The sequence below is a fragment of the Xyrauchen texanus genome, chromosome 21 (assembly GCF_025860055.1).
Source record: "Xyrauchen texanus isolate HMW12.3.18 chromosome 21, RBS_HiC_50CHRs, whole genome shotgun sequence".
NCBI classification, from domain to species: Eukaryota; Metazoa; Chordata; class Actinopteri; order Cypriniformes; family Catostomidae; genus Xyrauchen; species Xyrauchen texanus.
This window is the reverse complement of record NC_068296.1, coordinates 17,715,908-17,727,753: the sequence shown is the minus strand read 5'-3', so window position 1 is coordinate 17,727,753 and position 11,846 is coordinate 17,715,908. Positions and strand designations below refer to the sequence as shown.

Genomic DNA, 11,846 nt, shown 5'->3' with positions numbered 1-11,846 from the left:
ATACCACTTACAAATTACAGAGCAACACAATTAAATAAATAAAAAAATCTGAATTTACAGAGCATAAAAATAAAATAGTTAAAATCTAACACATTAGGTTATCTTTATAAAGAAATTATGCATGAATTGTCAAATTACCAAATATAATTACATAGTTATATATATATATATATAAATACATGTCATACACTGTATATTAATACATGTATACACTGGACAAATACATTTTTTAATGTACCAATTTAATAAATAATGTCATAATAGTAAGTAGAGAGTGTTTTTTTTTTTTTTGGCACAGTTGATTCTGTTACTTCTGGTTCAAACTACATGCACACAGTTGCATTGAAGAGACCACAACAGTTGGCAAAATAAATTGTAGCATTTTTCACTTCACTCCAAGGATCCTCAAAAGAAAGTGTCCCATTGTTGATAGTACTGCAGGTAAAAGAACATAAAGATTGCTGAGTAAATATTTTACAGACCCTTGGCACCTTGCCGGGCAAGAGTGCTTTACTCTTTGCTGCACTTAGTGGGTCAAAATGACCCTACTTATTAAATCACAGTTCAATTAAGTAACAATTAGCACATATTCTCCATTATCAATAAGTAATCTTTTAGTAATTTACAAATGTAAAACATACTATTTTATTTACAGTAAATGCTCCAAAATAACACTAGAATATATGTATGTACAGTATGTATTTATGTGTGTGTGTTCACTTATAAATAACATTTTGAACTGTTCAACCATTTTACAGCTTTCTGATAAGTCTTTATATGAACAGAGTCAAACTGACCCTTAAGTACATCTTAGGTATTTTTTTTACAGATTTTTTTATAAAGACATTAAATTAAAAACAAATTATATTGTCAGGTGCAGACCACCTCCATGGAGGATGTTATGATGTTTCAGGGTGAAACGTTAAGGTGAAGGGGTAGGGGTTCATTGACAATTACATATTCAATATAACAATATATGCAACAATATACGTTGTCCTTACCTATCAAAAATGTCATAACAGCAAGTTTCAATGTTGGGGACAGTGGCATTGAAGACTGAATTCTGAAACACACTCACACAGTCCAGTGGAGGGACAAAAAGGATACCTACAGGTAGAGCAGTGATTTACAACTTGAGTCAACATGAAACAGTCAACTTGGTGTGGGACAGTGGGTAAAGATTTTACACCTGAAGGTTTTAGGTTTGAACACTGCAAGGGACAAAAAGCTATCACCATGGCACAATGCGGTCCTTGAGCAAGCCTCGACCGAGATTGCCACTGCAAATTGTAATATAATTGCTTTAGATAAAATTATTTACTAAATTATTTATCAATTGACTAACAAAATTTTTTGAAGAATTTCTTTCAACACCAATTGCAAAATATTGATGACTCTGCAGAGGTCATAAACATGTCTGCTTCAATGAATTGCAGGGTTCCCATCCTTTATGAGCAATGAATTTCCATTACTTTTCCAGTCATGTGTGATTTCTGGAAACCTTTTATTCAGACTGATTCACTAATTAATCATTCAGTCCGTTTTTTGAATGATTTCAACAAATGACTTAAAAATTAACTTCTTTAAAAGAAGGATTCGCTCACAAATTGGGCAGGCAAGTACACTAGCTCTATTCAAGAGCAATATTTATCTGATAAAATATAATTATAAAAATTAATATTTAGTAAAGAAATTCCCAATGTTTCTGCAGTTCAGGCCTGGAAATAACAATTTTAAAATTCACTGATATTTTCATATTTTCCATGACCTTGGGAGCCATGGAATTTATATCTAATTGCAAGATTTCTTGTGGTAATACAGTAACACAGTGATGTTGTGGTGTTAGATTAAGGTTAAAATATTAGAGTTTGTTACATCTGATTCAAACTTGCTTACCAGCAATACAGGCATTGATCATGGAAACACATGTGCCTGTGAACAAGGCTCTGAGCACTAAAGCTGATATATCACACTTCCTTGATGGGCAAATAGAGGCTGTGGAGTCAAAACAATGTAAAACATTATCAGTGAATCATACCAGTAGAGATAAAAAGTAATAATGATGTCATAATGTGCACAGTCCACAACATTGAAAGATGTAAACAAAAAGATGACAGGTCAATTACTGAGCCAGTAGAGGGAATTCTTCAAATAATTTAAAGGGATAGTTCACCCCAAAATGACATTTTATGTCAGCATTTACTTAACCTGATATTGTTCTAAATCAGTATGACTTTCGTTGAACACAAAAAGGAGATCTTAGGCAGAATGTTAGCCTCCGTCAACAATCACTTTCATTGCATCTTCATTCCATACAATGAAACTAAATAGCGATTGACAATAACATTCTCTCTAACGTCTCTTTTTGTGTTCTCGCAGAAGATAGATAATCATGCTGGTTTGGAACAACATGAGGGTGAATATATTATGACAGCAGGTAAACTGTCCCTTGAGCACACTTCACACTTCAAGAGCTTTAAATCGATACATCACTTATTATTAATGATACTCACACAGGCCTCCAATCACAATACCAAGAGAACTGAAATTAGCGAAGCCACACAGGGCATAGGTGCAGATGATTTCTGATCGAACCTGGAAGTAGTTTTGGTGACATAAAGTAACTGAAACTTTTGAAACAAAACATCAATTTGCATGCTTACAACAACCTTCAGATTATGCATTTGACCAATTATATCTTTAAATGGCAAATAAATAAATAAAAAGTATAGATTTAAGGGAAATTTGATGAGACATAAGTACTTACTGAAATCCAATTTTTGTTAGAACCATTCTCTAGAATGCCATTAAGTCTGTTGCTTTTGAGCTCTGACAGCTTCTCGTAGGCTATAAACTCATTAAGGAAGAGTTTAGTACCAATAAGCTCAGCCACTATAAATGACTCATCGTATGGAATTCCCATCATAAAGGCAACCGGCATAAACACATAGGAGCAGATCAACTAAGAGGTAGAAGGTAATGGCTCTGTTAAAAACACTTCACTTTTGAATATAAAGATTTGAGAAATGAAAATGATCATGAACATTATAAAATAAAAAACAAAGCCACTGATTTGACCCAAGTTTTGACTACTATACACACCTCAAAAGTGACTTCTGGGTATCCAACCATGCCTCCCATCCAGCTAAGTGTAGCATTTATGAAACCCAAAATGGCGAGAAAAGCAATCAAGTTAGCAGCAATGTTGGCCACAAGCCCGATAGATGCAGATGCCCCATTACTGGCAGCTTCCAAGACATTCTGTTCACCACTGAGCACAAACAATAGAACGTTTTTAAAAAGCAACATACAGTATTTCGAAATCCAAACATTCTTATGATAACTGAGAGGAGGACCCACCCGCTGTCAACTTGAATCTGATCTTTAGATGTGAACTTGCTCTGTTCAGTTTCAGGGTAGGATAGTTTGGAAATGGATAAGGCACATGGGGCAGCCATCACAGATGCAGAAATCAGAGACGATGCATCAATCTGTGTAGGGTGAACTTTAATTATAAACTCATAGAGAAATAAACATACCATGTAAAATACCCAATGAAATCAAAATTTGACTTTTGTGTCTTTTAATCCATATATGTTAACATTGTGGTTTTCTATATTCTTCTTGTGTACTCTAAAAGTAAACAAAACTTTTTTCTGACATAGACGATTTTGTTTTCCCACATATTTTTGTTCAATTAAATGCATTTTAAAACGAGAATGTCCCTCCTCCTATTACCACCTGCCACCAACTAGCAAGTAGCAAATCATTGTTAATGACTGCAATGTAAATAAAGTCTAAAATAAAAATAACTGTTTAAAAGGCCGTTAAAAAAAAAAGTGTATGAGACCTCCGTGTCCCATTCCTGTTTCAAAAAGAAATACGTCAACACAGGAAAGAAAACTGCACTCAAACTGTTCATATGAACTGATATCAACTGGTATGAACTTGTCCCTGAATGGATTTATTTTCTTTGGCATTCTAGGTATTCTAGTTAGAATTTTTCAAATGAAATGAAGCATATTGTTGTACCCCAAATGAAATGAACGCCCCCATAACACTTCCAGCAATGGTGGCAAATCCTCCAGTCATGACAGCATGAATCTCAGACTTGGTCATATCGTTAAGGTAAGGACGAATCAGGAGGGGTGCCTCTGTCTGGAACACAGCAAAACCAGTCATGTTTTATAGAGCTGTTTAGTCTGTTGTTCTAAAACCCAGATGAGAATTCGCATTTTCAAGCCATGGGTTCCCACTGCAAATTTACAAAGGGTTTTTAAATCAGGTACCTTATGTGGTTAACATTAATTAAAACTGTAATTATATACATAAGATATAAAGATTGCTATATACATTGCTACATAATAACTATAACCATTGTCCAATTAATTACACATCATTCATTCAAGTATGAATGTGAGTTAACATGCTTGATGAATTACATGTTTTTAATGGACAACTGTTGTCGTCCTTATGTAGGAACTTGATAGCAAATTACGTTTTGAAAAACTCAGTTTGAGGTATGACTGTGGGTAATTTAGGTTGTAGAACATAACCGCAAGTCTCTTCAAACAATGTTAACCACAGACCTTATTTTAAATCATTAGAAATTCCCAAGGGAACCTATAACAGATTAGCCTTAGCGATAAAATGAAACATTTTATCACCAACAGTCGATAACATATTATTCAGATGATTTGTTTGACATGCTTTTCCTGCTGGACTGCATATTTTGTTGTGGACATCTTAGATATAACATTGGATTATTCACCTAAGAAAGCTAACAGACAGGTAAAGAATGGCTCATTTTGTAGAGATAAATGCAGATACAGCAGCAGTGATCGGAGCATAAAAGAGATTTCTGCAAGACATTCGTATTTGATGTCTTGCAGAAATAATTTTTCACTTTGTCATGCTTTTGAAAACCTTTAAAACTGTGGTATTTGGGCAACAAAATAAACTGTTCAGTCACATTCATGAGAATGACAGCTTTCTTTTGATATATGATTTGTCAAAGACTTTTATAACATTCATATTTCTACCACATTTCCTCTAGCTCTCATGCTCTAATTCTGTCAAGAAATATTTTAGAGACTCTTATTAATGCTTAAAATTTACTGATTAAAAACCGTACCTTACATCAAGTGTTTTTTTTAAGTTTCTGTAAACAATTAAAATGATGACAAAATATTACCTGACCAACAAATATATTCCCTGCCACACTGAGAGTCTCTGTAGGGGAGGTTCCCATTGTTATCTGCATGACCCAGGAAATCTGTGCACAGAAAGATATATCTTTAATAGACTAATTCCTATATAAAGAACATACTCTAAAGCTTTCATAAGTTAAATAAATGCCAGACTTGACTGAAATACTCTTACCTTCATGATAATCCACTGCATGACCCCCAAGTAGTACAGGACTGACATTACACTGCTGAAGAAAACCACTATAGGCAGAGCCTGTGGACATACATAACAACATATAGTAGTACAAATAGACCCATCCATTCATTTAATGTCAAGTAATCATTATTATTAACCTGAAATGCGAATATGTCTTCAATGAGGTTTCCAAACACAAATACAGAGCCATCTTTTGTGTAGTCCAAAAATATCTAGAAAACAAGGTCAAAGAAAGAAAATAGTAGTTTAGAACATGATGGCCATACAATAAGTATCATATTCTAATGTAATGTAATGATTTGATGTGCTGTACTTTAAGGTGCAATCAATAAAGTTTGTTTATGTTGTGCTTGCCGATATGACAGTGGTCTTGACTTATACTGACTATCGACACTGATGCGGCATCACGCAAAAGCAAGTGTATAAATTCTCTTTTCGCAGTCACCCATGACTCATTTATTCCATGAATGAAAGAGTCCAATAACAGGATGGTAACTGAGAAAAAGTGACCAGTATTTGGCTGGTCATGTGATTTCATGTGGTCATGTGAAATCAGCTTTTATTAGCCAATTGATATCACTGGAGTGTACATGATGTAAAAAATATTTTTCTGAGGGAAAAAATACATAGTGAACTTTAAATTTTAAATATTAGAAAGCCCTGGGAGTTCACTTTCTTACTGTTTTGGGTCTTTATTGTTTTGTTTAAGTTATCGCAGATTGTAACAAAGAGATAAATAGTAAGATATAAATTACACAATATATGTTTGTGATATTGTAAGCAGTAATACCTGAACTTGCTTTCCGAGCCATTCGAAGGCTACGAGACCTGGCTGTGTCCTAATGACAAACAGGCCAGTGGCAAACTGTAAACCAAGTCCCCAGAAGACAGTCCTCCATCTCACCTAATCAGAATTCAACACAAAAAACCTTTTTGTCAACAACCACACTCTATACAAAGCACTCATTTAGAACATGTGCCTTTATCCTGTACATTTATAGACGACATCATTTTCTGTTTATCTGTTTTATTGGTGGGAAATTATAGGTGAACACTCAACACTCCGATAAGGCTTGCAGGAAATTCAAAGTCTAAAAAAATGCATTCCAAGATCAGCATGGCCAATAAAGCAAGGTAGTGTGCAAGTGCATGAGTGAATGCAATCCAGTAATAACATGTGAGTGCAGTGTGCACATGTTTGTTACTAACCGCAGTCCTGTGTGCAGAGAAGAGAAATAGGGCAATAACAAAGAGACAGACACCACCAAAGGAGATGAGTTGTTCTGGGCGCTTTCGTGTGTCTACTGCCAACCATGTCACCAGTAGTCCTAACACGATAAATATGAACACCCTGCAACAAACAAAGACACATTAATCATGACGTTTGTACAATTCACATGTGCCCCTAACTTCACAAGTCTTTGTAAAGTTATGTAATTCTTGTAATCATCATTAAGAAATAGAGCTGTAAGCAGCATTCCAGGGCCAAATATGGCATTGTCAAAATCTGTTGCAAGAATATTTAATTACACATAGCATCCTTTGAGATTTATTTAGGAAAAACAATTACAAAAACACAGAGTACTTGCAACATAAAGCATAATAATTACCTCATTAACTGAATTGACTGTTAGCTTTCTATTTAGAGTCAGCACAAATTAGCCACCTCCAAACCATTCAAACTCCTAAATATACAATTAAGCCACCCTTAAAGGAATTTTCCGGGGTCAATACAAGTTAAGCTTAAACCACAGTGTTTGTTGCATAATGTTAATTACCACAAAAATGAATTTAGACTAACTTAGTCCCTCCTTTTCTTTTGAATGGGGCCAATCGTTAAATGTAAAAATACTCACTGTTTTAAAATTAAAGCCACAAGACAGAAACAATATGTGTACTAACATGATTTTAGTGAGATTAAATCACATACTAACCATTTTTGTTTAAAGTTATATCCAATTTTACAAATTTGTTGTAATGATGACATAATGCCATACACACTAAATCCCTAAAACAACTGTAAAAATTATGATTAAAAAAAATGTACAGCTTTATTTACAGTGTTAATGCCAATGACATAACTTTTGCCCAAGATGTGTATTTTTAGGGGAATTGTGATATTTCAACCTCAGTTCCTATATTACATCTATAATACATTGTGTAAACAAAATAATTACACTCAGGACCTTAAGGACAAAAAAGTCCCAATTGAAACCCATTCAAATGGCAATATTTGATCGCAGTGCCATTAAAGCATAAAATCATGGATTCTATGATACTCTGGAGCCCTGGCTTCAAAATTTACATTTGTAATAAATGTCATGTTTAGCCTATGGAGAAAATATATGCTTTCTTCCTATTTTCTGTTTGCTGTATTATAGAGCACTGCAGGCCAATTGAATAAATTATGCAGCTAAAATTGTGTGGGTGTGTTGGTATGGATATCAGAGTGTGTGTGTGTGTGTGTGTGTGTGTGTGTGTGTGTGTTAACTCATTGAAAGTGGAAAATAGTTTTAATATATAATATTATTATGGCAGTTTTGTGACGTGGATATTTTTATATAAGGACCTCTGAGTAATGTTTTGAAATTGACGCACAAGGGTTAACAGAAAACGTAATCCTAGTGCTTTTATGAAATGATAAGCTTCACATTTCTGCCTTCAAACCCTCCAAAAACTGGCCCCATTCACTTCCACTGTAAGTGCCTCACTGTAACCTTAGTTACTACCTTTATTTTAAAGAAAATTAGGAATGATACAAAATAATTTTTTGTGGTGGTCAACATTATGCCACAAATGCTATCAATTGAGCTTGTATTGAACTCAGAATATATCAATTGTATGTCTTTGCATTATATAACAAAATATCAAAACAAGCTACATTTATTTAAAATAAATATAGCATAAACACACTTTTCAAGCAAAACATTTCCAACAACAAAAAAAAAGTGTGTAAGGTTTCAAATTATATATCAACATACATTGTTAAAGTAAAAGTAAAAAGTATTTGGACACTTTTTTGTTCTCAAATTTAAGTGGAACATGTCCATAGTTAATGTCACAATCTACACCTGTTATTACTCTGCAAGAGCATCTGTGTGAAGTTGAAGATATTTTACTTCAGATATCCACTAAACATGACCTTGGGACCACTTGCTTAAAAGTCATTGAAAAAATGGCTAAAAAAAAGTGAAGTTGGTTTTCAAAAAAGGTCTGCATAATTTGTTTCCAGACGCAACTTGGTTTGATATTTTGTATCTAATGCAATGACATTCAGACATTTTTAAGTGTGACTTTAGTTTTCAAAAATACATTTTGTGGTCACTTTATATTAGGATATAAGTGTCCTACTTACCATTTTATCCATCTCATATTGGATTTAAACCATCTTTGAGCTGGCTTAAAGAACTTCCTAATGCTGTCACCCTTGTACTTATTCACAAGTTCACTTGCAATGATGAACACCCCCAAACAAGTGAGGACAACCAAAGAAATTGCCCTCTGGAAATTCAAATAAACTGCAGCAATGAAGTATGCCAAAAACCCTACAATTTGAAACACAAAAATATACAGCATATGAGCAATTAATGCTATGAACAATATCCCTGGAGCATAGGATCATGGGTTATAACAATTATAGCTGTGAAGATGTGTGTGTATATATATATATATATATATATATATATATTACCTGCAGCAAGTATTACAAAAGCAATGTATTTGATTATTTTGGAGTGAGTCTTGAAGAAGGCCTCTGTGGCCGTGATGGGTATGCAAGCTTTTCTGTGATGAATCAAGAAAAAAAAAATCTTTATATTTTGAACATGTGCACCACCTCATAGAAGTGGAATAAATATATTTAAACATGCGTTAGCCTATATTTACTCAATAGGATGATCTGATTTGAGCTATTATTTAATTATTTAATATTTAATTTAAGTAATCGCAACTTTCTCTAGCCAGAGATAATCACCAAATAATGCGACAATGAATTGTGGATGACATCGTATTCAAATTTCTGATTCACAACCACACCTTAGGCATGATTTTGAGTCCTTCTCTGACTCCTCTTTTTCACTGTCACACAGGTCTGCCTCTTCTGCTAATTTATTCTCCTGAAGATTCAAAAAATATATTTTTAGATCTACAAAAGAATCTCCACAGAACAAATTACACTACTAGTCAATGCAAGCCTACCTTTACAAATCCTGGATTGTCCACTCCATTCAGTTCATTTCCATATGAGACAGTTGTCAACTGTAAGTCCTCTTTGTCCGCTGTATAAGGAAAGTTTCAGATTAAAATGTTTTACCAGCTTAAATGGACTTTGATCCAACAAGTCTTTAGCTGCAAAAGCATTTACATTTCTAACCACATGTTTAAAAAAAAGAAAAGTTAACTAAAGAATATATAGGTAAATAAATGGCTTACTCATTCTGCTTTCTTTGTGACAACTGCTTGGTCTTGAACCTTGAGCTGGAATATGTAGCCTACTCAGCTCACTTGGAAATCTGAAAATCTTATCATTAACTACATACTAAAGTGCTTTTATTTAAGGCACTTGCACATTGCTATCAGATTACTAGTCAATGCTGACCAAACTGAGTTGTCATGAAACGGCATCTTTTTATCATTTACTACAAGTAAACTCCTCCTTTCCAGAGAAGCCAAGATAAAAATAGTAGAAGAGAAACAAACTATCAGAAATGGTGATGGCTATGGAGGGGCCTCTGCGGTTCTAAGGCCGTCCCATATCAGGGCCGCTGCTCAACTGAAACTACCCAACTCTCACAAAAATTGGACACAAGATGTCAGTGTTGCACATTGTAGAGTACAATTTCGTTTTTATTTAGCCTATTAACACATCAACTTGAACACACTGCTAATAAGCAAACTGACAGCAAGCTGAGCATAATGTGTTATTATGGAAAACTATTAATATGTAGATTGTAATTATTATTATCAAAAATTCTATTAGTATAGCACATTTTTAGAACCCAAGGTATCCACATAAACAGTTTTCATACAAACTGATGGGATATTTGTATTAAATTAAGTTAATTAGATCACGCATTTGGCGGATGCTTTTATCCAAAGCAACTTACAGTGCACTTATTACAGGGACAATCCCCCCGGAGCAACCTCGAGTTAAGTGCCTTGATCAAGGACACAATCGTGGTGGCTGGGATCGAACCAGCGACCTTCTGATTAACAGTTATGTGCTTTAGTCCACTACGCCACCACCACTCCCCTAAATTAGAAATGTTTGTTATTTTTCTTGTTGGCATTTTGATAATGAGGTTATGGGTAGAGTTCTTTAATATTGCAAATATTCTTTTAAAAAACATTATTCTATTTGTAACACTTTCTATGAAGCCCATATTTATAATGGATTCATAAAGTTTCATATAATATGGATTAAATTCATTATTTTCCTCTAAATTCTACAAACAATACACCATAATGACAATGTGAAAGAAGTTTGTTTGAAATCTTTGCAAATTTATTAAAATTAAAAAACGAAAAAAATCACATGTACATAAGTATTCACAGCCTTTGCTCAACACTTTGTTGAAGCACCTTTGGCACCAATTACAGCCTCAAGTCTTTTTGTATATGATGCTACAAGCTTGGCACACCTATTTTCACACCTTCTTTGCAGGACCTCTCAAGCTCCATCAGGTTGGATGGGGAGCGTCGGTGAACAGCCATTTTCAGATCTCTCCAGAGATGTTAAATCGGGTTCAAGTCTGGGCTCTGGCTGGGCCACTCAAGGACATGCACAGAGTTGTCCTGTAGCCACTCCTTTGTTATCTTGGCTGTGTGCTTAGGGTCGTTGTCCTGTTAGAAGATGAACCTTCACCCCAGTCTGAGATCCAGAGTGCTCTGGAGCAGGTTTTCATCAAGGATGAATCCTGACTAGTCTCCCAATTCCTGCCGCTGAAAAACATCCCCACAGCATGATGCTGCCACCACCATGCTTCACTGTAGGGATGGTATTGGCCAGGTGATTAGCGGTGCCTGGTTTCCTCCATACATGACGCTTGCCATTCAGGACAAAGAGATCAATCTTTGTTTCATCAGACCAGAGAATTTTGTTTCTCATGGTCTGAGAGTCCTTCAGGTGCCTTTTGGCAAACTCCAGGTGGGCTGTCATGTGCCTTTAACTGAGAAGTGGCTTCCGTCAAGCCACCCTACCATACAGGCCTGATTGGTGGAGTGCTGCAGAGATGGTTGTTCTTCTGGAAGGTCCTCCTCTCGCCACAGAGAAACGCTGGAGCTCTGTCAGAGTGACCATCGGGTTCTTGATCACCTCCTTGACTAAGGCCCTTCTCCTCCGATCACTCAGTTTGGCCGGGCGGCCAGCTCTAGGAAGAGTCCTGGTGGTTCCAAACTTCTTCCATTTACAGATGACGGAGGCCACTGTACTCATTGGGACC

The 11,846-nt window shown here is 35.1% G+C and overlaps 1 protein-coding gene across 1 annotated transcript; it reads right to left on the bottom strand.

Annotated features, from left to right (window-relative positions):
* Window positions 1-133: 133 nt before the first annotated feature.
* On the bottom strand, window positions 134-9,943 carry LOC127661881 (sodium/nucleoside cotransporter 2-like). Its single transcript, XM_052152825.1, has 18 exons — window positions 9,838-9,943; window positions 9,604-9,683; window positions 9,442-9,521; window positions 9,098-9,189; window positions 8,762-8,951; window positions 6,616-6,757; window positions 6,197-6,310; window positions 5,544-5,618; window positions 5,383-5,463; window positions 5,195-5,275; window positions 4,033-4,158; window positions 3,361-3,491; window positions 3,103-3,271; window positions 2,768-2,962; window positions 2,514-2,595; window positions 1,897-1,995; window positions 1,002-1,107; window positions 134-435 (listed from the first exon to the last, which is right to left on the bottom strand). Exons 1-18 carry the CDS (start codon window positions 9,839-9,841, stop codon window positions 324-326), a joined length of 1,959 nt encoding a protein of 652 aa, XP_052008785.1. The 5' UTR covers window positions 9,842-9,943; the 3' UTR covers window positions 134-323.
* Window positions 9,944-11,846: the final 1,903 nt, after the last annotated feature.

Bases quoted from the DNA above. Each gene is read 5' to 3' on its own strand.
- LOC127661881 (XM_052152825.1), bottom strand. The intron at 1,108-1,896 runs GTAAGCAAGTTT...CTCTACCTGTAG, and splicing joins GATCAATGCCTGTATTGCTG to GTATCCTTTTTGTCCCTCCA. The intron at 436-1,001 runs GTAAGGACAACG...TTTTACCTGCAG, and splicing joins TGTTATGACATTTTTGATAG to TACTATCAACAATGGGACAC.